Source organism: Chroicocephalus ridibundus, chromosome 4 (assembly GCF_963924245.1).
Source record: "Chroicocephalus ridibundus chromosome 4, bChrRid1.1, whole genome shotgun sequence".
Taxonomy (NCBI): domain Eukaryota; kingdom Metazoa; phylum Chordata; class Aves; order Charadriiformes; family Laridae; genus Chroicocephalus; species Chroicocephalus ridibundus.
Genome location: NC_086287.1, coordinates 95,531,520 through 95,556,183, shown reverse-complemented (window position 1 = coordinate 95,556,183; position 24,664 = coordinate 95,531,520). Strand labels below are relative to the sequence as shown.

The 24,664-nt window shown below is 46.0% G+C and overlaps 4 protein-coding genes across 11 annotated transcripts in view; 1 reads left to right on the top strand and 3 right to left on the bottom strand.

The window, feature by feature from the left end:
• ADAT1 (adenosine deaminase tRNA specific 1) overlaps positions 1-598 on the bottom strand; it is a 29,782-nt gene extending 29,184 nt beyond the window's left edge. For 2 of the 6 annotated variants that reach the window (XM_063334992.1, XM_063334993.1), the window contains exon 1: positions 160-488. Coding sequence is in view for 2 of the 6 variants with exons in the window: in XM_063334989.1 (XP_063191059.1) it covers positions 249-276 (28 nt within the window). In the remaining 4 variants the exon portion in view is untranslated. Of the gene's footprint in view, positions 1-159 lie in introns of all 6 variants that reach the window. The other 4 variants (XM_063334994.1, XM_063334991.1, XM_063334989.1 and 1 more) reach the window with 4 other exon arrangements.
• On the bottom strand, positions 587-9,595 carry KARS1 (lysyl-tRNA synthetase 1). 2 transcript variants are annotated; one of them, XM_063334988.1, is made up of 14 exons: positions 9,408-9,595; positions 8,606-8,756; positions 8,244-8,409; positions 7,745-7,838; positions 7,287-7,473; positions 6,989-7,114; positions 5,264-5,383; positions 4,915-5,077; positions 4,648-4,821; positions 4,250-4,335; positions 3,486-3,571; positions 3,077-3,203; positions 1,318-1,461; positions 587-731 (listed from the first exon to the last, which is right to left on the bottom strand). In XM_063334988.1, the coding sequence occupies exons 1-14, from the start codon at positions 9,467-9,469 to the stop codon at positions 645-647; spliced, it is 1,773 nt and encodes a 590-aa protein (XP_063191058.1). In that variant the 5' UTR covers positions 9,470-9,595; the 3' UTR covers positions 587-644. The 2 variants fall into 2 exon arrangements, with proteins under 2 accessions (XP_063191058.1, XP_063191057.1); XM_063334987.1 differs by having other exon boundaries at positions 9,244-9,482.
• TERF2IP (TERF2 interacting protein) lies at positions 9,529-11,215 on the top strand. The gene is made up of 3 exons (XM_063333189.1): positions 9,529-10,003; positions 10,132-10,208; positions 10,772-11,215. Exons 1-3 carry the CDS (start codon positions 9,529-9,531, stop codon positions 11,213-11,215), a joined length of 996 nt encoding a protein of 331 aa, XP_063189259.1.
• A 6,593-nt stretch (positions 11,216-17,808) lies between these two features.
• On the bottom strand, positions 17,809-24,415 carry CHST4 (carbohydrate sulfotransferase 4). Of its 2 annotated transcripts, none has more exons than XM_063332807.1 (2): positions 24,201-24,415; positions 17,809-19,755 (listed from the first exon to the last, which is right to left on the bottom strand). In XM_063332807.1, the coding sequence occupies exon 2, from the start codon at positions 19,740-19,742 to the stop codon at positions 18,603-18,605; it is 1,140 nt and encodes a 379-aa protein (XP_063188877.1). In that variant the 5' UTR covers positions 19,743-19,755; positions 24,201-24,415; the 3' UTR covers positions 17,809-18,602. The 2 variants fall into 2 exon arrangements, with proteins under 2 accessions (XP_063188877.1, XP_063188878.1); XM_063332808.1 differs by having other exon boundaries at positions 24,375-24,412.
• Between the last annotated feature and the right edge of the window lie 249 nt (positions 24,416-24,664).

The window sequence follows — 24,664 nt, the reverse complement described above, 5'->3', positions numbered from 1 at the left end:
GCCTTGATCTGCATGACACTTTCCCCTACCAGAGTCCAATGTCCAAAGCCTAACTGCATCACCCCTGCAGGATTGTTTATAAGAAACATACAAAATAAAAACCTTTTTTCCCAAATCGCCAGGAATTAAAACCAAAGCTAGAATCCTTAGGATTCTCACCAGGAGCAGGTGAGATTGCTGGGTTCCCATTAGGCAGCGGCCAACGGCGTGCACCACACCACCGCGCCCGTACAGGCCCCGCACCGCACCTGAGGCGCCGGGCGACACCGCCTTCATGCCGAGGCCCCCGGGCCTCCACACTGCCCCGGCGACCGCCGAGCCCCAACAGCCGGGGCAGCCCCGAGCCACGCGCTGTGTAGCACTCAAGCGTACATCACGCCGCCCTCGGGCCCTACCCTCCGGGTTAACCGCGCCGCCGCTCCACGCCGGGCCGGGCGGCGGCAACCGAAGCCCCGTGGCCGCTGCTGGACACCCGCCCCAGCGACAAGCAGCCCGCGCGCGCGCAGCTGCTCGCTCCTCCCCCGTCCCCCCCGCGCGCGGGGCCCGCCGGGAGCGGCGGCGGCGCAGGCGCAGAGAGAGACACGGAGACGGGCGGCGGAAAAGACTGCGTTTATTGAGGGGCTTCTCCACGCTGAGGCGCTTCCTCACACTGAGGTGCCTTCGGCGGGCGGGTCGGGCTGCGCCTCCTTCTTATTGTCCTCCGGCTTCATGGCAGGGAAGAGAAGCACCTCCTGCGAAAAGAAACACCGTCAGCGGGCGCCAGGGCCGCCGCCCCCGCCCCGGCCTGGGGAGCAGGGCCCTGTGGGCCAGTCTGGGCACGGCAGCCTCTGGGGAGATTTCTAAGTGCGACAAAGGAGGGCTTTTCTGAGGTGGAATGGATCTCAGCAATGCTTATCAATATCTAAAAGGTGGGCGTCGAGAGGATGGGGCCAGACTCTCTTCAGTGGTGGCCGGCAACAGGACAAGGGGCGACGGGCACAAACTGGAACACAGGAAATTCCATCTCAACATGAGGAAAAACTTCTTTACTTTGAAGGTGACAGAGCACTGGAACAGGCTGCCCAGAGAGGCTGTGGAGTCTCCTTCTCTGGAGGGATTCAAAACCCACCTGGATGCATTCCTGGACAGCCTGCTCTAGGTGACCCTGCTTTGGCGGTGGGGGGTGGACTAGATGGTCTCTGAATGTCCCTTCCACACCCTACCACTCTGAATTCTCATCTTAAAGAATCTCAAACAACTACGCTGCCTGTTATTTGTTTTCTTTGCAGAATCCAATTCCCTGTTCTCTGACAAAGCACTGCCATTTCTAACATTTACCTTGATGTTATTGGAGTCTGTAAGGAACATGGTGAAGCGATCAATTCCCATGCCCCAGCCGGCTGTAGGAGGAAGGCCGTACTCCAGAGCCATACAGAAGTTTTCATCAATAAACATGGCTTCATCATCACCTGCAGCTTTTGCCTAAATGAGAAAATGAATAGCAAAAGGTGGGTTGTATTTGTAGCAACCAAGTAACTGATGAAACCAAAGCCCTATACAGCTGCATAAGTGAGTAACCGATGAAGGAATCTCGGTACACAGAGAATCGTGGAGGTCACCTGTACAGATGCTTCCAAAGTACAGGTAAGAAAGGAACTGAGCCTAGAGGTAAGTTTCCTTTCTAGACAAAGGCCCTGGCACTTCACTTCAGTAAAAGCTATCACCAGGGCCATGTGGCAGCAGATGGCAGTGGAATAAATTGCTTTCAAAGGCTTCTCATGTTCTTTATTGCTTGCCTCTATTTAATGCTTGCAGAAACAACTAATAAACATAATTGTTTGAATCATCAGCAGTTCCTCCATGAAACAAAATTTAGTGATTTTTTTTTCCCCTCAAGTAGAAAGATTAAAAAACCCTTCACTGAGACAGTAACTAATGCATCTGACCCTGACAGCCTCCAAGTGCCAAAAGGCACAATAATAAAAACGCAGACTAGCCCTCCCTCTCAAATTTAGAAAATGCCAAGTGTAAGTGTTGAAACAGCAACAAACACTTTGGCTCACAGTTTCACAGAAGACTTTGCAAAAAACTGTTAAAGCAAACTTTTCTGCCTGAGTCTGAAAATCCTGAAATGCAAGCTGCCATCCTTCATCTCAATTTCCACCTTAACATTAAATTTTTGGGCACATTTTCATTCAGCACATATAATATGCCTGCACAGTCTGGCTATAATCATGAGAGACAACTGCAGCAAGCATATATACAACAGACCAAAGGTAAAAGAAATCTGTAATATTATTCATTCTAACTGAACATTCTGAAGTTTACTATTGAGTAAGTTAGTTAACATAATTCTATTTTCCTGGGTTTGACAATTGTTTAATCTTCTCAAGCACTGTGAAGCCATTAGAGAGAGTAGGAAGAACAGGAGCTCTGTGTCTGCAGACTGCATCATCTGACCTCAGTTGTGTGGGCATGCATGCATTCATGGATGTGTATACCTAATTAATTACAAAATCAGTTTCAGTCACTCCTCTCTAAGACTTATCTAGAGAAACCTAGTACTATAAATTTGCAAGCCTAATAATTTCCAGTCTGCAGCTCTATTCTGTGACCCAATTTAAAACAGCAGTAACACAGTTCAGGAATTTAGGCTATTTCTTACACACCATTCAAACTCTGGTAACAGACACAGAAATGTAAGAACCTGTAAGTATAATGTTGTATGACTAGATAAATGCTTAATTGGGGAAAAGTAACCTTCAACTTGAGCAAGACAGAGAAAAGCCTTTGCACATTTGCTCATTTTCAGATTAGTACTTCAGGTAGAATAAAAGGGAAGATATTCCAAAACAAAGTCGCACTACTAAAAAACTAATCAGCAGCAACGTTTGGACTTGTTTATCTTCGAGAGCACGGCTCCTTTAAAAGGAATTAAGTTTTAATAGCAGGCTTTCATTTGAGTGACAAACACTCGCTCCAAGTAGTAACAACTCCTTTCAGCAGTAGGGAATAATGCCAGATTTGGAATACACATAGGAAATATTCTTTGCTTACGTGCCAATATCAATGATTCACTATCAGCAAGACACCATACCTTGGCCTGATCCTCAAAAAGCTGCCGCTGACGAAAAGGATCATTAAGTTCTGTGTATGCATTGCACACTTCCTTCTTCATTACAAAGAGTTCGAAACGTTCTGTTAGTCCTGGACGAGAGCGATGCCTATGTGAAGGCGATAAAACAACCACTCCTTAAAATAAACATCTTTACAGAAGCAAAGAGCATGTACGTCAATTCAGGAGGATTGCCCACACTTAGCAGTTACAGCTGTCAAAACCTGAAACTACTACGTATCAGCACACCTCTTCCCTGGATGATGGGATTCACAGCTCAGGAACGCGAGCTCCTGCTCCCGTGCTACCCCCCTCCCCCGCCCCAGCTCTTTTTAATAACCTAGTAGAGGATTTTAAAGAGTTAAACAGTGACTGTGTCTCATACTCTTACCATTTGGCTAGAGGACTCATGATCTGTGGGTGATCGCAAATGAATGTAGGGTTGATACATGTGACTTCCAGGAATTCACCAACTAACTGGGAAAGCAAAAGCAAAACAATTGTGTAGAGCACAATATCACTTTCCTGGCACTGCCTTCTCTAAACATCCTGCTTCCCTCTCTTCACTACTGAAAAAGATACCATAAAACTGAAAAGTTTCCCAACTAATAATTCTTGATCATGGTAATGTCTTCATTAACAGAGACAAGAAAAATGACATAGCGAAAACTGTATAAAAAAATGAAAATATAATTCATTTGGACATTACAACAAAGGTGAACAGGAAAAGCAGCAGAAAAAACAGCTATCAAGCAATATTTTGGGTACAACGGAAAAGACTTAATACAATTGACAGAAGAACTACATGGTAAGCTACCAGTTTAGTAAGGTACATAGAAACGCACAGATCTTGCAGACAAAACTGACATAAGATAAAGCAGATCTGCTTTAAGCACAAGAGACCAGTTATCAAACTAAAATCATCTAGCACTCACATTAAGCAGGCAACAGTAAACTACATTTTGGTGGAGACAACACAAAAAAAAAAAAAAAGATTCTGACACAGCAAGTTTTCCCGCTGCGATACAGAAATGGCTGAAGTGCGTTTCAGCGTGTTTTCCGAGACAGAGCTACACTTTTGCTCTGAACAGACTTCTGTTGATACAGATAGATCCTCAAAGGCATTAGGCTTATAAAAACACCACCTTTACTTACTTTGTCAAGAAGCCTGGCTGTTGTCCTGGGAGGTGGACACTCAACATTTCTCTCTGCACAAAGGTCATCAAAGAACTTCCGAGTTTCTGAAATTGTTGTAGACAAAAATTAGAAAAGCCACCCAGGAAACCATGGGTTTTTTTTCTTTCTGCATCCTTCAGCATGTCTTACAGTGATTCATAAGATCTTAACGGTATACATAATGGAAAACACGAGCTTAAATGCCATTCTGCAAAACCCGTATTTGTTTTTAATCAGTTTACACTAAAATGTAAGTTATTTTATATTTCAGAAACCTGGCAACAGTTACGCACAACCGCACACAACTGGACAGTATTATTTGGGGGAAAAAAAATCGTTAAGGAAGAATTATAGGACATTCATGTTCAGCATCTAACCTTCAGTTTCAAAACACTCAGCTGGTGGGAATTTCACTCCTAGGACCTTTTCCAGATCATCCACCATGCTAATTCGTCGGAAGGGAGGAGTAAAATCTATCTCATAGGCCTGTCCATCTTGACCATCTGGATGGTAAGTGATCTTGTAACTTCCAGTAATATGTTTCACCATCCCTACAAAAGGAACCCGAAGTTTAGAAAGAGTATGCCACATAATCTGCAATTCTTCCAGAGATTCTTACTCTTAATTAATATTGCGTACGTCACCTGAAAGCAATTTCTCTGTAATTTCCATCAAGTCATGGTAGTCTGCATAAGCCATATAGAATTCACAAGTTGTGAACTCAGGGTTGTGAGTCAAATCAATGCCTTCATTACGGAACTGACGCCCAATTTCATATACTCTGTCCATGCCTCCAACCACCAACATCTAAACAAAAGGAAATTCTAGTAAGCACACTAAAATTTTTCAAAAGAACTAAAGAGAGCTCCCTCCAACCCAATGAGTCCACCTTTCTTCAAGAATAATCCTCATTTTAGCTACATTTATTTTTTTAGAATAAGATCACAACAGTTTGGAGAATATAGGCTTAGCCACGAGAGGCTTGTATTTTACCTTATGGTAAAGCTCTGGAGCAATTCTCATGTATAAATTCATATCCAGTTCATTGTGGTATGTGATAAAAGGTCTTGCCACAGCTCCACCTGGAATTACATTCATCATAGGAGTTTCAATCTGTAAAATAATACCAAAAAATCGTTAATTTAACAGTGGCATAAATATTTCCAAGCTCCTACCTCAATGCCCTGCTTTCGTCTAATCTGTTTCCAAAGCAGAACTCTGTAGAGCAAAGAAAGAAACAAACCACTGCTGGCTTTCATGAAAAATCTCTGTATTTCATTTCTTGTTTGACATTATAGAATAGGAAAACAATTCTGAACTAAAGAGCATTTCTCCCATGCAGTCAGTGAAGACAAATTACTTAAACTACTTGTTGCTATCAAGAATCATTCACATTTACTATAAACATGAGCCTGCTGCATTCATATTGTCAAAGCCAGGAACTGGACTGTGGCATTGTCACAAAATCATCTCTCTGCACTGTAGAAAAATAAGTTCAACGAGGCCAAGTGCAAGGTCCTGCACCTGGGTCGGGGCAATCCCCAGTATCAGTACAGCCTGGGGGATGAATGGATTGACAGCAGCCCTGCCGAGAAGAGCTTGGGGATACTGGTGCGTGAAAAACTGGGCATGAGCTGGCAATGCGCGCTTGCAGCCCAGAAAGCCAGTCGTATCCTGGGCTGCATCAGAAGCAGTGTGGCCAGCAGGTGGAGGGAGGGGATTCTTGGCCTCTACTCCACTCTCTTGAGGCCCCAGCTGGAGCACTGCATCTAGCTCTTGGGTAAGAGAGCGAGCCGTTTCATAAAACTTATGAAAAGTAGCAGCCTTCCTCAGTATCTTCTCCAAATCATTGCTTACGCCGTGAATTCTTTAGGATAGTCCCCATGGCAAAGCTGTAAAGCAGCAGTCCTGAAAGAAATGAAACGCCATGGATGCTGCAAATTTTGCAAGACCTAAACCATTTTGTAATATTGGTTTTTTGGGGAAAAAATTAGAATTATTTACATTTGGAGCATTCAAAAATATTTGGCAGTGAGAATGTCTGGGAATATGGAAACATTCACTTTATCTAAAAAGCTGTTACTGAAGGTCTGTATGTATGGGGAATCCCAGAGTCCAAATGAATTCATTTCTGAATACACACACAATTTCAAAGAGAAAAAAGATTTAAATCAACCTGCTGCAGGCTTCAGTGAATTGATTTAGTTCAAATCATTACAAATTTTCTTTCACAGAAGCACGTTTTCTTAGATGTTTAGAAGGTGACCACTTATGCTTCAAGCAATACACACTATCAACTACATGAGAAACAGTTCCATGTCTCCTGAAGTTGAAAGAGAAAGTAGCTGCAAATGATGGAAAAATGGAGTAGCAGAATGACTCAGAGAGCTGATGGAAGCAGCAAACAATTTTCTAATTGATTCTGAGAGATATGCCACGTGTCAACCGCTGTGCTTACAAACCAGCTTGGCTTTCATGTTAACACAACGAACATCAGTATGCCTGTCCGTATCCTCACATCTTAGCATCAAGAATTAATGTTACTGACCCAGAAGCATGGCTCACATTACGTTAAAGCGATAAAACACACCCTGCTGAGGTAATTATTCTCACTTCTGTAAATATTTTGCGTATGAGTCTGAATATAAAGCATCCTTGAAGCTGAGAAGCTCTAGGTACATTCAGTATACAGAGAGAAATAAAACACTGGAGCCTTACCTCAAGGAAGCCCAACTCATCCAGAAAGCTCCGAATATATGTAATGATCTTCGCACGGGTTATAAATTTCTGCCTCACGTAATCATTAAGAATTAAATCCAAGTATCTCTGACGATACCTAGTTTCCTGAAAAGAACAAGTGTCTTTAGAACAAGCTAGACAAATGTGCTACCAAAGGAAGAAAATAACGAAACTAATGTTTCTTTGTTGTTGACCGATACCCTCAGCAGATATAAAAGGTCATCCATTCAGACCTGTCCGCCAAACTGCCTCCAAGAGTGACAGGTATGACAAGTACCTTATCTTTGAGGCCAAAGTGAAGATGAGGCAACATGTGCAGGCATGGGGACAACAGAGTTATTTCATAAGGAATAATACTCAGTTCCCCTTTCTTTGTTTTCCCAGGATTCCCCTCTACACCAATAATGTCCCCACGACGCAGCTTGTTGTTAATACGGAAATACTCTTCCTCGGATTTGTAGAGCCTGTAATTACAAAAAGAATGTAAGCAGTTTTGCTAAAATTCAACATTCCAAACTGTCCTGCAAGTCTCTCCCCAGACCAAATCCTTTAAAAAAAGGATTCTTCTAGCAGTGAAGCCAACCACAACATCCTAAGCAAAACACTACGTAGCTGCCTAAGCCAACCCATAGATGAATAGCCTAAGGAGGTAAAGGAATAGAATGCCCAAATACAGATCTCTAGGCCCCAGAACGCAGTTCAGTTTAGAATGCTGATGGGAATACCTCTACTTACCTGGAATTTGCCATGACCTGCAACTTGACTCCTTCACCACGAAGATCATAGAAAATCAGCTTCCCTCCAGAGGCACGTTTTGCATGGATTCGACCTAAACATCAAAGCATGCAGGACATCAGGACAACAGTCCCTAGCAGAAAGGATATAGGGGCAAAAGCCGCAGTATTATCACTTGGACAAAGGATCGTCAGCTCTGAATTGATTGCCAACCATGAAAGAGTAGCAGTTATGCCTCAAAGTTAATACCAGTGCCCAAAAGACTGTATGAACTTGGAGCCCGTATCACTATCTGATCTTGTAGTTACAAGGGATGTTGCGCAGGTCCACTCAGTCTGAAAGGACGCGTCCTGAATAGTCTAACACTGCTACAGACTTCATGACTGAGTAACAGGGAATCAGCAAAATTCAAAAAGAGACCACCCCATCACTAAAGGCAGCTAAGACTTGCCTTGGCAAAGCAACAGACCGTCTTCCTGTACCCCCGATAAGCCTTTACCTGCCACTCTCACTGTAATGTCTGTCAGGTGATCTCCTGGCTGCAGGTGACTGTACTTCTCTATAAAATCTGTCAGAGATATGTCTACATGGAACTTGTGGGGATAGGGATCTTCATTGGTGCCCTTCAGCTGCTGGATTGCATTGCTACGGATCTTGTAATATTGCTGTTACCAGAAACAAAGAAAATGAAACGATTTGGTTAGAAACTGAAAGCATTTTACAGGTTGTAAATTGAAACACAGCTGGCCTTATGTAGGGATATGTAAGTCTCTCCCCTTTTAACCCCCCTCGAATAAAAAAAATCAAATGTAAATCTCATTTATTCTCAGAACAGTAATAAGCATGAGGCCAGACACTCACGTTCGGATCCAAGCTTTCTTCATCAGCAGCAATATTATTCTCGGAGTCAGAAGTCACAGAAAGCTTGTTTGATTGCTTTTCACTTTGCTCCTTCTGCTTTGCCTCTTTCTCAGCTGTTTTTCTCTCAGCCTTTAAACGTCTCTTCAGCTCACTGCAAAAGAGAGGGCACACGGATGCAGCAGGCACTCCCACGTTCCGATAAGGAAATGCTCGGCAGGATTCTACCAAAGCTCACAAAGCACCAATGGCCCTGCCGTTTCCCTTACTCTGACCAAACGTAAAAGTAATCCTTAAGCGTGTCTAAGCACTTCATTCTTCGAACTTTTTTAGTTTACCTCCTACGAGATGCAAATACTCCGAGAAAGTTAAAACCGAATTAAACAACCCGCAAACAGACCTTGAGAACGTGTGCCCGAGGCCCCTCCACAGCCCATTTTATACACGAGTGCCCGGCAACCCCACGCAGCACACAAGCGAAACAGCACTTAAGGCAAACTCTCCCCTGGAAAAAGTCGGGCGCTGCTCAGGGCTCCCGAAGCCGCCTTTGGTGCCCGGCCCGGCCCCCCACGGCTCCCGCCCCGGCCGGCCGGGACTTCGTGAGGAGAGCGGCGGGTCCCGCCAGACCGCAAAGCACCGACCTGCTTCGGTCGTGAAGTGCCCGGCGCCACCGGAGGGCGGGCGCAGCCCTCCAGACCCAGCCGCGGAGCCGCGCGGCGGCAGGGCTCAGCATGGCCAGCTCCGACGGGCGACCTGTCCCGGCCCGGCCTCCCCGGCCCGGCTCCCCCTGCCCGTCCTCCCTCACTTTTTGCTCAGGCGCGACTCGCTCTCCACCGCCTCGCACGCGCGCTGCTCCGCGTCCGCCATCTTCCCCGCTCCTTGCCACGCCCTTCCGGCCCTGCCGCGCCTGCGCGCCCGGGGCGGCGATGGCGGCGGGGCGGTCGCGGTCCCTCTTCTTGTGGGACGACGGGAGCCCGATGCGGTTCTACGTGCGGCCTGGGCTGGCCAAGCTGCGTCTGGCGCCGCTGGTGCTGGCGGGCGGCGGACGGCTGTGCCGGGTGCAGGAGCCGGGGGCCGTGCTCCTGGCGCAGCGCGGCGAGGCGGCGCCCGCCGGGGCTGTCTCCACCGAGTACGTGACGGAGTGCGTGGAGCGCAATCGACGGCTGCCGCTGGAGCCCTTCCGGCTGCCCCCCGCCCCGCCGCCCGCCGCCTCGCCCCGCGGCCGCCTGGCCTTCACGGAGGCGGAGGACGCGGCGCTGCTGCGGGCGGTGCGCGGGCGGGGCGAGGCGCGGGCGGGCGGCCGGGCGCTGTGGAAGGAGCTGGAGCGGGCCGGCCTGACGCGGCACAGCTGGCAGGCCATGCGCGAGCGCTACCGGCGGCACCTGCGGCCGCGGCTCGGGGGTGAGCGGGGGGCGGCCGGCGCGGGGGGGCGGAGAGCGGCCGGGGCGAGGCGGGGTTGATGGCCGGGGGCGACCGCGGCCGCGGGCCCTGCTACGGCCCGGCAGCTGATGCCCGCGTCTTCCCCGCAGAGCCCCGGCGGACGGCGGAGCGCGCAGAAAGCGGGGGTCTGTTCGAGGCAGCCAACCGGGAGTTTGAGAGCACGGAGGTGAGTATGCTGCAGGCGCTTCTGCACGCCGGGAGCGGCCGGTCGTGGTTGTCACAAAACGGTGCAACGATAACTCGGCGTTTTAAATGGCTTTGCAGCGTGGCATCCCTTCAGCTGTGGCTAGTGGGGAGCTTCGTGTGAGCCATGACCTGCGTGGCTTATGATGGACACGTGGTGCCTCGCTGCGGAGCGTCTTCTGAGTTTGATTCTGTGCCCAAGTTAACGTGAGGAAATTAATGTGATGACGTTGTCGCATTAAAAGCTGTATTGTCAAATGGAAGTCATCCTTTCACCTCAGGCATAAAATGTTCCTGCAGTGCCATTAACGTTTACTTTCGCCTTTTATACTTAGTTTGTTCAAATTCTCCCTTGTATTTCATGCTTTTCTTTTTATCCTCGTTAACGTATACGGCTTCACTTCAGTCACTGAATTTTATTATGCCTAGTGAATTTATGAGTTTATGTACTGTAGAGTCACAGTGGAAGGTGGTTGTGTAGCAGTGATAAAAGAAGCTTGCCAGAAAATACCATGTCTGATTGATGACCACTTCTCTTACTTTTAGTCAGGAAGTGACACTTCAGACATTTCGGAAGAACTTGCTACACGAGACGGAGAGGGAAAGGCCCCAGGAGAAACAGCATCTGGTTTGAAAACTCGACCAGAGGACTCTGTTCTGCCTGACACTCAGTTACAAAGTGAAGAAAGACCAACACGCACTTGCTCTTCTTCCAGCCTGGTGGGAGAAGTAGTAAAAACTATGCAGCACTTCATGGAGAAGTTCGGTATGGACCTGTTCACTGTTACACAGGCCTTCCTGAAAAACACTGGTGAAGTGGAAACAACTTTATACTTTCTGCAGACGGGGCAGCGCTTGGATGGGTACCCTCTATGGAGCAGAGAGGATGATTTGGAATTACAAAAAGATGATGAACGTGTCAGAAACAGATTGATAGCAAAATTTGGAGCTGAAAATGTAGCAAAGCGGGTGGCATTTAGGAAAAGTTAGATAGCAAAGCAGGACAGTGGCAGGAACTTAAAAAAAACAAAGTCATTTCAGAAATGCAAATGTGATAAACAAAATTTGATGCAGCACTCTGAAGTTTCAGAAATCCTTTAAAATAGTTTTTTATAAAAGGCCTATTTTCTATTTGATTTTTATTTGTAATACTGAGTGCACTAAACATTTAAAAGTAGAAAACGGTAAAGAGAAAGATTCTACGCAGTATCAGGTTTTCACTGAAAATTTGCTTCAAAGTGTGTATCTACTATATAAACCATCTGACAGTCCTGCCTGTACATTGCTGCACACAAAGGAGTTTGAACAGGCTTGGCACCAAAATCTGACAGAATCACATTAAGGGCTTTAACCTATAATACATTATTTGTGCACAATAGCAGCCTGTCCTCTGTCATGTGTCCTACTTCAAAGTGTTGTGGATGCTCATTTCATAACCTGCTCTGCCAGTTGTTGTCATTACCTCTTTTTTTGTTGTTGTTAATAAACCTTGATTAGGAGCAGACATTTGGAGATTCTAACAATGACAATGTAACTGTTCATAAAGAGAGATCAAGAATATTAATGTCAGAAGGCAAGGCACTTGGTCTCATGAATGAATGCTGAGATGTCTCGGAGTGGCCATATGTACCGGGAATGACCAAAAAAGGTTACTGTGACATTATAATATTCAGTCTCAATGTTACAGAATCTGTCAGTTAAAACACCAGGCCAGTAGACAGTCATCTCAATTGTTATTACCACTTCCAGCATGCGTTCTCCAGTGCTAATATTGCAGGGTTTGTTTAATAACATCAACTTCACCATTGTTCTTTGTGATTTCAAAAATAATGAATAGCTCTGCCACAGTTTGCATCTCTACAGATTGAAGAGTCCCAGCTTCTTTAATCCAGACAAAGTAACACTTATACCAGACCAGATAGCCTAGTCGGAAAAAGCAGACCAGGTTTCAAGGCCACATGCAATAGTTCAAGTAGGAGATACAATTAAAGAAAGAGTGCTCAGAGTTTATTTAGGTATCTATCACCCAAGTCATGTTTCAGGGAGAACACCATGGCTAGTATACAGTCACAGTCTGAAAAGCTCAGTACTTTCAGCCTGAAATCATGCTCTGATCACTATTTTAATATTATTTGAAGTCAGTCCTGTAAATCTGGAATTTATTCTTTTGGTAAAATAAAATGGTCTGGTAAAAGCAAAGATTTTTTTTTTTTTTTTTTTTCCGTAGAATTATATTTTGGGATTTTTGCTTATTGCACTGTGACACTCAAAAAATTAAGTTGAATTAGGAAACTGTCAATTTGAAGCCAAATTCAAATTATATTGAAAGTCAACAATAAATTGATATAATGAGATTGCTACTTCAGAAAAACGCTGCCCTGAAACAGCAACTGATTATTCGGGGAGTTAACCAATGTAACCAAATAAATGCCAAAACCGTGTTTCAGACTATGCAATGTTTCCCTGGACAGGTCATTCCTGCTGAAGAAGTGAGAATTATTTGGTACATTTACGCTGCTCAGACTGGTTACTTGTGTGGAAGACCAAACAAGCACTTGACAAGAAAATGCAAGACAACATAAGAAATAAAGTGGCAAGATTTTTTTTTAAATTAGAAACTTTACCAGATGGATTCGAAACCCAAGGACTGCTGATGACCAGGTTCATGAACAGGATACCCGTCACCTCCTGCAGCCAAAACCCCCTGTTCTAGCTCGGGTGGTGTACATGTCTCAGCAGCACCACAACCTCACAATTCAATGGTCGTCTCGTTTAACCAAAACTGCTCTAGGATTCAAAGTGAGAGGCAGAACACGTTAAATGGCTGCAACGCAAAAAGATCAGGAGTAAGGCTTATTATATCTTTTTATAATTCTAAGTGACATTTTAAGAGTGAGATTGTCTTTTTCAGGGCAATTAGACACACAAACCCATTGCCTAACACTGAGAACCTTTCCACATGCACTTGGTGCATAGCATCTAAGTGTAGAGCTTACTCCAGGTTGCCTGCTTTCGTCTGTGCTGAACTCCTAAAGGCAGTGCTTGCCCACGCTCTTGCTTGTGCAGGCACATGGGAATGGTCTCTTCAGTCCACTTTGCCATTAACAGGACCTGGAGACGTCCCTGTGTCTTATGGTTCTGTTTCAGGGAGTTCTGATTGTGCCTTCTCCCACGATGAAAATCCTTCTTTTCTTTGCTTTGTCTTGCTGAAGACACAGTTACATTCCTTCCAGTATGCTGGAGACAGTTTGGTTTTCCATGTTCATATTGGGTCCCTGTACTGTTGGTGAGCATCAGGAACACACTTCTTGTAGCTCAAAGCCGTATACAAGTCTCTTTGTATTATTGCCTGTTGCCGCAGTATTGGTAAACCTGGAAGGGTGAGCAGAGTGGCAATGCGTGTGCTAGAACTTTGAGCTAAAGACAATTCCAGAGACAGAAATAACAGGTCTGCAAGCTATTAGCTGGAATTTGGGTATTTCCCATTTGCTTCCTTTCAGTTAGCCAGCATTCATCAAAATTGATGAATTATGGCCTTTTACAACTAAAGTCGCCAGTGAAGAACTGATTGCATGCAGTTGAAAAGCAACAGACAGGAATACCAAAGAGTTGTTCTTTAAATGCCCCTTTGATTGGCGACTTCTCCATTTTACATTTTATTGGTATAAAAGCAGTTTACTCTTCTGAACTTGCAGAATGTAAATTTGACATTTGTTTCTAAACAGACTTTCATGATTTTTATTTTATGCGCATGCCAAAGGATGTAGACGTAGTTTTAAATGTCATGCTCACCATCTTGAAAGTTTGGGGGTCTTTTGTTGGTTTTTTTCCTCCTTCAAAAAGTATTTTAAGTCATCTTTGCTTGTCTTAAGACAACTTTACGTTTTCATGTGATTACATTGTGTGGCTTTGGTGCTTCTAGAAAAAATAAAATCTCAGAATCTTCTTGTATTGAGGAAACATAGCTAAAGGAGTCTAGTAAAGATACACTGAAATCAACGATCCTGCTTTTTCTGATTAAGCTTAGGAAGCAGAAGTTAAAGTAATTTTCAAAACAGGACATTAAGAAAATGCACCCTATGTTATTTTTATGTCAGTTGTTTACTGGCTGATTGGAAACACTATGAAGGCTTTTGTCCAGTTAAACATTTGATGCACGGAATTGATTGAGTCCAGTGAAAACAAGTATTCATAATAAAACTTAAACTACTCAAGGTGACATTGGTTAACGTAGCAATATAATCAGCAATGTACTGAAAAGAGTCCATGTTTGCTCAGAAACTGGGTAAAGGAAGATACCTTGCTTTCGGTGCTCTTACCGCAACGCCAGTGCTGCCTGCTCAGCACGGGTTTTGTCATTCAGCAGCAGGATCCCTAGGAGTAAGACTATGATTTCCATAATATACAACATCCCACCCTTTGCAGGGATTAGGGGTTTAGCTCTAGGAATATAGACGTCCACGGTGCTATGTCAGCAGGTGATCTGTAAGTGTCACTGAAGCCTAAATGTTGGATACAACTTCTGATGTCTCCTTTACAAATCTAGCTGCAAACTTTCATTTACACAGTGCAAGACTGAGATCTGCCCCTTCTGAATTGAGTCAGTATAATTCCAGTTTTACAGATGATGAAATGGAAATTCAGACTCTGGAAAGATACAGAAATTGCACCTGAAGTCTTTCCAACCACTAAGAACTTTGTTTTTAACAGCAGGATTCATACTTAGAGGAACCCTATCTTAGTGATCTCCAGAAAGAAACCATGTCCCTGAGAAGCAAACATCCCGTAATTGTCCACAGCTGCTTTAAAATGTTTTTAGGCTTGGTGATCAGAGCTGATTGCTTCATCCAAAAGAAAAGCATGACTGAAACTTGGATAGTGACTGACTTTGTGCTGAAGGAATCACCAACAGCTATAGGAGAAATTCGGCCTGTATGGTGTACAGACTTAGTGGTGCACCTGAGTAATTCAGTGTGCTAGGCCCTGTTTAGCAGTAGGAGATGTCTAGATGCAATTTCAGAGGGCTCCTTCAGAAATGCTGACATTCTACTAGTCCTGTACCCAGAAGCCAGGGAATCCCTGCTCACTGAGTAATAAGCCGAGGTCTGCCCCTGCCCACCCACCACTTAGACGGCATGAGCATACACAGGGGCATTTGAAGAAATAGAATTTCACGGGTAAGAGAAATGCTGCAACAAAACACTGGCCTGTGAAATCTAAATAATTAACAATAATACCGAATGTAACAGAAATTGAAAGAAAGGCTCTTCCCTCCTGCCTATGTCATCTTTCCCACTGCTGACTAATTCTGCTTCTAGAGCCGCCTGGCTGGGCAGCAAACCTCCCCTCCTCGCTGCTTGCTGTTGCACAGTTCATCCCGCAACTCTCTTCCCAACTGCTGCAGGATGGTCTCCCACCCCAAAGGGACACACAGGATCTGGAATGCTGATGCCTACCCCAGTGAAGGTGACTACAGAGCTGCTTCTGGGCTGGAAGCTCTCCCGCTTCTCTAGGCTGACGCTCTTTTGTGGTCTCAGAGCTGACTGCTAACCGGGGATGGCTCATCGGTTCACTCCACAGGTCCACTCTTCAGCTGGCAGCTACTTTCTCTTGCTAACCAACGTTAACTGCTCCGTGTCTGTCTGTCAGGTTACTTGCCCTGCTTTCCTCAGCAGAATCAGCACGTAACAAAATCCTCATTCATTCTCTGGTACAAAAAACCAACCAACCCAGCTGCTGTGAATTTGTCAGAAGAGCCTTCTTCCTCCTGTTAGAGACTACTACGCAGCCAAAGTGAATCCTTTTCTCCCACCCTTCAAACACACACAATAGGTAGAGGCTGGACACTGTTTCTTGCCTATACACCTTCAAACATGAACACAGTCACTATATCCTCTAATTTTAAAATTCAGCAGTATGTGTTTCTTTTTAAAAAGATACTGCAACTTTTTAATAACATGCAAACGAGGTCTAGTCCTCCAGGTAGACATTGTCACTTTTCTATAGTGGGCACCCAATGCCCTTCTGGTAGGTTTAACACGAGCACTCCTCACCAGAGCTACACTGGCACGAGGAGAGCAGCTGACTGACGAAGTGAACAGGGCCTTGGGGCAAGGGGCTGCAGCCAGGGCAGACAGGGAAGAGGAGCACCGGAGCAGCAAAGCGGGCCTGGGGATGTGTGGGGTGGCGGTGGTGGAGAGGGAAGGGGAACACAGCTTCCCGTGGCCCTGAATGCCCTGATCTTGCCTGGAGCCTCTTCAGATCACCTCCAGTGGCCAGCCTTGCCTTGATCACCTTCTCCCAAGGATGCACAACCTCAGAATAGAATCACAGAATCTTCATGGTTGGAAAGGACCTTTGAGATCATCAAGTCCAACCAAACAACCTACAATCTCTGCCATTAGAGCATGCCCTGAAGTGCCACATCTAGACATTTCTTAAATATCTCTAGGGATGGTGACTCAGCCACCCCCCTGGACAGGCTGTCCCAGTGCCTGACCACTCTTTCAGTAAAGTAATTCTTCCTAATATCTAATCTAAACCTCCCCTGCCCCAGCTTCAGACCATTTCCTCTGGTCCTGTCATTACTCACCTGGGAGAAGAGACCAGCACCCCCCTCTCTGCACCCTCCTTTCAGGGAGTTGTAGAGGGCAATGAGGTCTCCCCTGAGCCTCCTCTTCTCCAAGCTAAACATGCCCAGCTCCCTCAGCCTCTCCTCATATGACCTGGTCTCCAGACCCCTCACCAGCCTGGTAGCTCTCCTCTGGACACGCTCCAGCACCTCAATGTCCCTCTTGTACAGAGGGGCCCAGAACTGAACACAGCACTTGAGGTGAGGCCTCACCAGTGCCGAGTACAGAGGCACCATCACTTCCCTGCTCCTGCTGGCCAGGAGTAAATAATAAAGCCCCATGCCTATGATCCTGCCTGGCTGTCTGCAAGGTAGTGGAAATATTCCAGCTCTGGACCAATATCTGAATGCACTGTTAAACAAATGCATATTAAAGGGACTCTGCAGTTTACACATGAAAAAGGATGTTTGGAAGGAGGTATTTGTAGGCATTTCACTCCCCAAGTCTGGTAAGAAGCTTTTCTCCTTGTCTTATGGAACACTGTTAAAAACAGGTAAAAATAATTCTGTTCAGGTTTTGAGCTACATATTCCCACTGGAGGTGGGAGAACAGCATCTCCAATGGAGATGGTGCAGAATGGCATAGTCTATTAAACATAATTTTGTTTTGCTCTAAGACAGGAAATACTCTCAACCCAATAATTCAATAGGATAATTTCCCATTCTCCTTTCAGCTTCTTCAGTCCCCTGCCGTTAACCTGTCTTCCCAGTTCCAGTATTTATACCAATGGAATCTGTGTTGTCCTTACCTTGTCTTTACAGTCTCAACCTTAGCATGAATTCTTCTCAGTCACTCGTGTGGACTGCAAGAACTCCCGGGGAAACAACTATTCTTGGTTTTGAAAGCTAGAAGACAGAATTACTTCAGCTGAAAAATAAATGGATTCACATAGTCACAGAAATGGATCGCCATATGCAAACCCAGGAGCTTTTATTTTCAACTATAGTTGTTTTATTCTGTTTTCCCATTATGTAGTAAGTGAACACAAACATTTCCCCAACATTGTCTGGAGCAAAAGAAAAACTGGACTTGAAAACTCAACCATTCCAAAAAAAAGTTATCTTTCCAGAAACCAATGTCTGGTCATACTTGCATCCCTCCTGGCATTACATATTCTGCCATGGCAGCATGACAAATAACGTTCTCTTTATTCAGCTTCCATTTAAATCTCCTTTTCCTTTGCAGTGCAATTGCTCTATGTGGTTTCACTAGTATTTAGCTGTGGTCTGCGAGGGGTTTGAGCTCTGCTAGCTGGTCCCACACCTTTAGCATTCTGTTTGCTCCAACCTCTTTTGCTTACTTCCTCTTTCACATAAACCATGGACTGAATTTGGAAAACAGACTCAAATTACTTCAGCCTGCATTGTGGCTGAGCCTCCAGGGGCCTTGGAGAGTGATGCAAATTCCTTTTTAAATTGCAATAGTGCATTCTCCATTGTACCTCCATTGTATCCATAAAACCTGCAATAGTGGCGCATTGGACCTGTGAGTGAAGTCCAAATAAATTGTTAATTTGAACGTCTCAGTGAAGTCTTTTTCCCTCCACCACAGCTGTGCTGCTGAGAAAGCTCTCCCGATTGCAGTCGGGGTTCCTGTGTTACTTGTCCTTGCATAGAACATCCATACATGCGCTCTTACACACGTATGCATGCACCTCTGTCCTCCTTTGCTCTAGTAAACAGTCCTCCACTCTGCAGCCTTCAGAGAGTAGGTGCAGAGAGCAGTTTTTCTGCCTTCAGAATTTGTTACTCAGTGGAGTTCTGGGCAATCAAAAGATCCAGTGACATATCTTTTTGCTCTTCTTCGGACTGAAGGAGCCGGTAGCCCAGCAAGTCCATTGCATCCTTGCACACATCTTGCACTTTTTCTATTTTCTGGAAGGGAAGGATCTTCCTCCAGGCCTGGGATACTCTCATCGCATCTCTGGACTCAATAACAAAGGTCTGTGCTCCTTGCCCCTTCCCATGGGTGATGTTGTGCACCCACGTCTGAAGTTCTGGTGTGAAATGAAGTTCTGCAAACCTGTACATCTCAGCAGTCTTTGCCAGCGGTTCTCTGACAATGTCTTCATAGCGAACCATCAGGTAGCGGTCTTTGAGGAAGCTGGGAGCGGCCTGACTACCTGCTTTGTACATCTCAACGTGGCTTTTGCAGATGATTTGCATTGTGTCGTAGGGCTCCATTTCTCCCCTCCTCTTATGGGACCGCATAACAATGTTAGTGTCATATTTCAGTTCTGCCACTGTATTCTCTCGGGACCTGAACACAGCCCGAGGATCACGTACCAAGTGAATGATTTTGAGGTTCAGGGACGGATCAGTGAGAAGCGGGTAGAGAACTTTCAGGTCAAAGAACCGAACCTCCTTGACGACAATATGGCTGTAAGTTTTACAAGCTTCCTCCACCTTGCTGAATGGGCGCTTGCTACACATTGTTTTGCAATTGGCTGAACTGATTATGTCACCACGACTGAAGAACTCACAGGCAGGGGGTGAGCACAAGGCTCGGCTTGTCTCCCACTGAAACAAGTTAGACATTTTCCTCTCGCTAGACATGTAAGCGTCAAACACAGACATGTCACACAGAAAGACCGACCTGACTAAGTCCCGCACTGCCATGTGCAAGACCTTGGCAGTGCTCTGGTACATTGTAACCCACACATGCCATGCAGGCTCCATCAGGTAGAAGACGCTGGGGTGTTGGCTGAAAAGTTGTCCAGTGAAGGAAGATCCTGACCGCCAGGAGGAGAGAATGAGGATGTGGACTGGAGAAGGTTTTCCTTCCGCGGGGACGTTGTTGCTGCAGGGTGGGAAGTGGAAGTGGATCAGAAGGAAGGACAGAACTACCAGAATCAGGAGCACCTGCACCCGTCTACGCTTCATCATGGTTGCAAGGGACCTGTAGAGACAGAGGAAGTTCAGCATCACAGGATCATGAAGAAGGCAAGATGTGGTGCATCAGGCTCCTGCCAATGCCTCTGCAGGCTCAGGGGTTTGGAAAGCTGCCGCAGTACCAGTGCTACTCAGACAACCAGAGCACAAGGTGTCTTTGGAAAGGACATAAATACTGCAGGGCTGAACGTTTTTTGTAACAAAAACACTGTTTATCAGTAAGCCATTCTAATGCAGTCTTAGAAGATCACCAAAAAGCTTGTCTGCACTTTTATCAAAGTTTAAGAGTTAGTTCAGTGTAATGAAATAAGGCAGTACGCAGAAATGTGTACTTAGTGTACACGATCCCTACAGACATGATCCCAGCAATTTTTATGGGGGGAAGATGGAACAAACAGGTTTTGTGGAGAATTCAACAGTTCCACATTGCTACTTTTAAGCTCCTGCTCTGCCATTTACAATTATTTTTATGCCAGAATGCTGTGAAAATACAATGTAGGTTTCTGTTTCTTTTGCTTATATTCTTTTGGAATTTCAGGAAACATTTATTGTCATCATAGACAAAAACCACATACAAAAGGAAGTCATTTGGCACTGTAATAAATACAAGCACAATGATACATGTGGCTTCCCCTTGTGGCCAAGAAGGCCAATGGTCTCCTAGGGTGCATTGAAACAGCATGGCCAGCAGGTCAAGGGAAGTCATCCTCCCCCTCTACTCTGCTCTGGTGAGGCCACGTCTGGAGTGCTGTGTCCAGTTCTGGGGTCCCCAGTTCAAGAAAGATGGGGAACTACTGGAGAGAGTCCAGTGGAGGGCTACAAAGGCAATCAAGGGAATGGAGCACCTCTCTTAAGAGGAAAGGCTGAGAGACCTGGGTCTGTTCAGCCTGGAGAAGAGAAGACTGAGAGGGGATCTCAGCAATGCTTATCAATATCTAAAAGGTGGGCGTCGAGAGGATGGGGCCAGACTCTTTTCAGTGGTGGCTGGCAACAGGACAAGGGGCAACGGGCACAAACTGGAACACAGGAAATTCCATCTCAACATGAGGAAAAACTTCTTTACTTTGAAGGTGACAGAGCACTGGAACTGGAACAGGCTGCCCAGAGAGGCTGTGGAGTCTCCTTCTCTGGAGGGATTCAAAACCCACCTGGATGCATTCCTGGACAGCCTGCTCTAGGTGACCCTGCTTTGGCAGGGGGTGGGGTGGGGGGTGGACTAGATGATCTCAGAAGGTCCCTTCCAACCCTTACCATTCTGTGATTCTATAATATCTCCTCCACAATCACTGCATCATAGGCAATTTTGCCAGAAAGTCCCACGAGGGCTTATCACATCCATCTTTGTGTAGGCAGGCTTACCTACAACTAACCCCTCTCTTAGCCTAACTCATTTTTAAAGACTGTCTCCTGCTACCCCTCCCTCCAACCCCACTCATCCTGCAGGTCTTTTATGAGAAGAGGTACAACAAGTGTTAGTCCAACTCAAAGGTCTGCCCAAATCTGGCTCCTTGTTTCTTGCGCTAAACCTCTATTCTGCCTGTTGAGGATGACTTCATTATTGGAAAATGTCCATTGTGCTGCCTGGGGACAATTCACAGCCTGAGTACTGGCTGGCACAGGAACCTGCAGGAAGTACATCCCCCCAGCCATGCCTGACTGTGCCTTGAGTATCGCTGGGTGCTTGCAGCACTGGCTGTCCCTGGGGACAGGCTCCTCAGACAGCCCCGAAGTCCACGCAGGATGGTGTGCTCCCCTGGCACGCTGGCAGTTTAGCCGTGCTGCAGTGGAGATGGGCCCCTCTGGCCAGTGCAACTGCTTTACATTTCCCAAGGTGAAATTAAAACACCTTACTGGTTCTGAGTCACGGTCAGTCCTTCTGGGTGCTTCCACAGCCAGACAGGACAGCGAGCGCAGGGCCTTCAGGGCAAGCTGGAAGTCCTCCTGGACAGAGCAGCACTGGAGCCCAAGTCCTTACAGATTTGTACACTGCTTTTGTGCAGCCCACGATTGCACCGAATACAGGCAGCCGTGCCCACAGAGCAGCCACTTCCCTGCTAAAGCCGCAGAGGAATAAAGTGTGCCCCAACTGGCCAAAATGCAGACACTGCTTCCCCGCTATGTGCTTACCATGTTATCCTCTGGGTCCATGGTAATGTGCCAATGTTCCCAGTCAAAGTTTCCCTTACTTCCTCCTTATGCCCTGCCTCAATTTCCTTCTGCAGCGAAGCTTTCAGACTAATTTGCGTGGAGGTGCCTCCTCCCATGATTTCAGTTCCTGTAGCACTGCTGTTTAGATTTCCAAGTATAGTCACTGCTGCTAACCTAACTAGGAACAGTACTCATCTTTCCCTCCAGCATGTACGCAGAAATTGGCTTGTTTATCTAACCTACCCACTGGGCATTCATTTTGAGCCCAGGGTTTATAAGGTACCAATTATAATTTCTCCAAGGCAGGACAACACCCAGCCCAATGGGTAAGCCTGGTTGTGGCCAACACACGTGACACAATATGAATTTTATTTTAGTAATGTCTTGCAAGGGTGGGGCTGCGCATTTAGCGAGGGTCTCCCAGACAAGAAGCCCCCTGATTTTTTTGGTTATACAAACAGACCGTAGCGTTCAGGTCTGACAAGAAGCTGATTCAGGTCAACATTTGGACCAAGCCTAGGAAGAGATGCAAACAAAGACTGTTGTAAAAATAAGTCATTTACCAGCTTCCTCCTTGCAAATGAATACACCAGTGTTCACCAGGAGTCCTGGCTTCCAGATGAACTTTGATTATATCACTTGCGGCTGGCACCATTAATATCGTTATTCTAACTCCCGACAGAGTTCCTGGACTATAGCCAGAAACTCTTAATTGAGAAAAACTGTCGAGCAGACATGAACACGGGCATTAAGACATCCAGGCAGATTTAAACCACAGAAATCATTATTTCTCCGGAAACCTGTGTGTGAATACTCTGAGTATGAGGCAAAGAGAATGGATTCAGGTTTTGGGGGAAGCAAGGGCGTGCTTTTATTTTGAATCAAAGTAGGGTGGGACAGCTGGACGTTTTAGACATTTTACAGAGTATGAAGACTATCCCCATGACTGCTGTTGGTGTTTGCCTGAGAAACGGCCTCATGCGAGCACACAGCTGCAACAGGTTCTTCACCCTTATACAAGAAGTAGTGATGATTGTTGCCCTGACTGGTCTGTCCCACAGGGAGGGGAGAAGGACTGAAATGAATTGTGTACACCTGGTGAAGTGGAATAGAGGAAGAGCAGCAAAGAGCAGTAGAGGTTCTATCAGACATTTCCTAATATGAAAGAAATACCAATTTCATAACCTTTTTTTTTTCACCACTGTATCTCTCAGCTGAGATGTTCCTAAACTAAGGTCTTAAGCTTAACCACATTTTCCCTACAGCAAACATCCAGAGTCACAAGCGATTCAGTTCATTTCATATTGCAAAAGTGAAATATGAAGCCCTCGCAGAGCGGCAGAGTAAAGATCTGATTGAGGGTAAAGAATGATTGAGACAATCTCAGCTTCAGAATAAAAAAAGGCACAGTGTTACTGTTTGCTGTCAGAGAGATCAGCCAGGATTTGGCTGAGAGCAGAAGGAACAGGAAGAATCTCAAGGCAGTAAGGATGAAGACCAGAAACTACTGAAATATATGACAATCTAGTGTGTCTGTTAGAGTCTCCCACAACACGCGTATGAGAACACAGAGAACTGGGATCTGCCAGCCTGAGCAGCTGGAGTCTCCAAAAAAACGAACAGAGTTTTAAGTTTTTCCAGAAACACACAGGGACCTTGGAAAAGTTTGATCCTGGCAAAGAGTGAGCATTACAGAAAGCAGCAAGCAGCCCCAGGGAGACACCGCCAACACCCAACCAAACACACTCTGAGCAGGGGTGGCATGTCCCCAGAGTCCAGGGTTGCTGAACCTGGGCATGTCTGAACAACTCAAAGTACTTCGCGCTAAGAAGACTGTGGCTGAGTGCTCTGGAAGCCTCAGGGAGCTCCGCAGACCCATAGTGGCAGTAATGCAGCAAAGAGGATCTGGTGTCAGGGAAGCCCCAGACACTGGTCTTTGATGGCACTGATGGTTGCTCATAGTTTTATCAAATCCTTCTTCAATTTGGCCTGATCAGCTTCCGCAGAATTAGAAATAGCATCTGCCCGTTCAGAGGAGAACAGATGCCATGACTGTCGCTAGTGGGAAATGCTGAGAAAGGGCACTGAGAAGACAGTCTGGAGAAGCGGGAACTACCCTCTAAGCCAGACCGACAGCTTCTGTCTGCAGGAAGAATCATGTGGTAATTTACCAGCATCCATATGTTTACAGTTTTTTTTTACAAAAGTTGTCTCCCAGTTCAGGCTGCTGAGCATGAGCAGCAAATACAGTTCTGGGCACCAGAGCATCCACACCAGATACCAAGAAATGGTTGAAAACCTCACCTTAACCAGTCCTCTTGAAGCACCACCAGACCGGGTTGAAGCGAAGTTTCCCTCACACACGTACACTACCGTGGTATATGCTCCTCCAGGCAGCCACACGAACTGCTGTGCATTCACGTACTGGCACTCCACCTTCATGCCGGGCTCTCACATACGCATGTACTCCGCTCTTACCTACACCTGCTCCCTCTTGTTCTCTTCAATTGTGTATGTCCCAGCTCTAAGACTGACTACTCTACAGTGCCCGCCTACTTTGACCAGCCTTTCATTAGAAAACTCCACCCTGCACTAAGCAGCAAAGCATGGGAATGGCAGTTTCTTGCGGGGGCACAAATGACCAAAGACTGCTAGTAAAGGGCCAGGAAATTCATGAAGGAGACTGAGAGGTGCTTTTATGTTAACTCCCATTGCAAGCCCCAAAAGAGATTGCTCTCCGTAAAAGGAGGAACAGGGATGCCTGTGGA